At 47.4% G+C, this 1,404-nt stretch overlaps 1 protein-coding gene across 11 annotated transcripts in view; it reads right to left on the bottom strand.

Moving 5' to 3' along the window:
- The window catches only part of TSACC (TSSK6 activating co-chaperone), an 11,039-nt gene that overhangs the window by 7,239 nt on the left and 2,396 nt on the right, over positions 1-1,404 (bottom strand). For 6 of the 11 annotated variants that reach the window (XM_011928409.1, XM_011928417.1, XM_011928411.1 and 3 more), the window contains exon 2: positions 1,206-1,262. In XM_011928409.1, the coding sequence (XP_011783799.1) occupies positions 1,206-1,239 (34 nt within the window). In that variant the 5' untranslated portion in view covers positions 1,240-1,262. Of the gene's footprint in view, positions 1-1,205; positions 1,364-1,404 lie in introns of all 11 variants that reach the window. The other 5 variants (XM_011928412.1, XM_011928407.1, XM_011928414.1 and 2 more) reach the window with 1 other exon arrangement.

Below are 1,404 nucleotides of genomic sequence, written 5' to 3'. Positions count from 1 at the left end.
GTGAGCTGAGATCCGGCCACTGCACTCCAGCCTGGGCGACAGAGCGAGACTCCGTCTCAAAAAAAAACAAAAACAAAAACAAAAACAAAAAAAAGAGGGTCTGGCAAATAGCAGCTGGAATTAAATTTGGTCCTGTAGACTCCAAAGTCATGCTCTTTACCACTGCACTACATACTCTGTGAAAAGAGCTAGTTAATTTATGTCCAAGCTGGGGCCGGGCGCAGTTGCTCACGCCTGTAATCCCAGCACTTTGGGAGGCCAAGGCAGGCAGATCACCTGAGGTCGGGAGTTGGAAACCAGCCTGACCAACATGGAGAAACCCCATCTCTACTAAAAATACAAAATTAGCTGGGCGTGGGGGCACATGCCTGTAATCCCAGCTACTTGGGAGGCTGAGGCAGGAGAATTGCTTGAACCTGGGAGGCGGAGGTTGCGGTGAGCCAAGATCATGCCACTGCACTCCAGCCTGGGCAACAAGAGCAAAACTCCGTATTAAAAAAAAAAAAATTATGTCCAAGCTATGGAATAGTAGGTCTTTCAGATAATGTATTCCACCTATAGTTAAGTGGATAGGCTCTGGAGTCAGAAGGCCTCAGGCATTTCCCTGGCCACCAATGGAACTGTCCCACTACAACTCAGTATCTGTTCACTCTAGCTAACACCATGTCTTCTAAGATCCTATACATAGGCCGGGCGCGGTAGCTCAAGCCTGTAATCCCAGCACTTTGGGAGGCCGAGACGGGCGGATCACGAGGTCAGGAGATCGAGACCATCCTGGCTAACACGGTGAAACTCCGTCTCTACTAAAAATACAAAAAAAAAAAAAAAAAAAAAACTAGCCGGGCGAGGTGGCAGGCGCCTGTAGTCCCAGCTACTCGGGAGGCTGAGGCAGGAGAATGGCGTGAACCTGGGAGGCGGAGCTTGCAGTGAGCTGAGATCCGGCCACTGCACTCCAGCCTGGGCGACAGAGCAAGACTCCGTCTCAAAAAAAAAAAAAAAAAGATCCTGTACACAGTCTTGTTCTAAGTAGTAAGAGGAGATACAAAGGAAGAATAATAAATTCATTTAACAAATAATTACTGAGCATCTACTATTTAACAGATCCAGTTCTAGGTTCTGGGAATACAGCAATGCTCCCATTTAATGGGGAATGCAAAGGAGGTCTTGCTTTTTAAGGGAGGGGAAGCAGGGCCTCCAACACACACCTTTTCTGTTAGGATGACTGGTGTGCTGCTCCATCTGAACACCAACAGGTGTGGTGCCTGGGAAAGAATCATAGCATCAGATGATCAACAATCCATGCTAGTATTTTCACTATGACAATTTCCTAAGTTATCTCCAGCAGATCTCAGGCTGTTCCAGTCTGCGGTGGAAAAAGTAGGAAACTCTATTTCATGGCCAAAC

Source organism: Colobus angolensis, unplaced genomic scaffold (genome assembly GCF_000951035.1).
Source record: "Colobus angolensis palliatus isolate OR3802 unplaced genomic scaffold, Cang.pa_1.0 Scaffold77, whole genome shotgun sequence".
In the NCBI taxonomy this organism is placed as follows: domain Eukaryota; kingdom Metazoa; phylum Chordata; class Mammalia; order Primates; family Cercopithecidae; genus Colobus; species Colobus angolensis.
The sequence above is the reverse complement of the archived record's forward strand: the minus strand, read 5'-3'. Positions and strand labels throughout refer to the sequence as shown.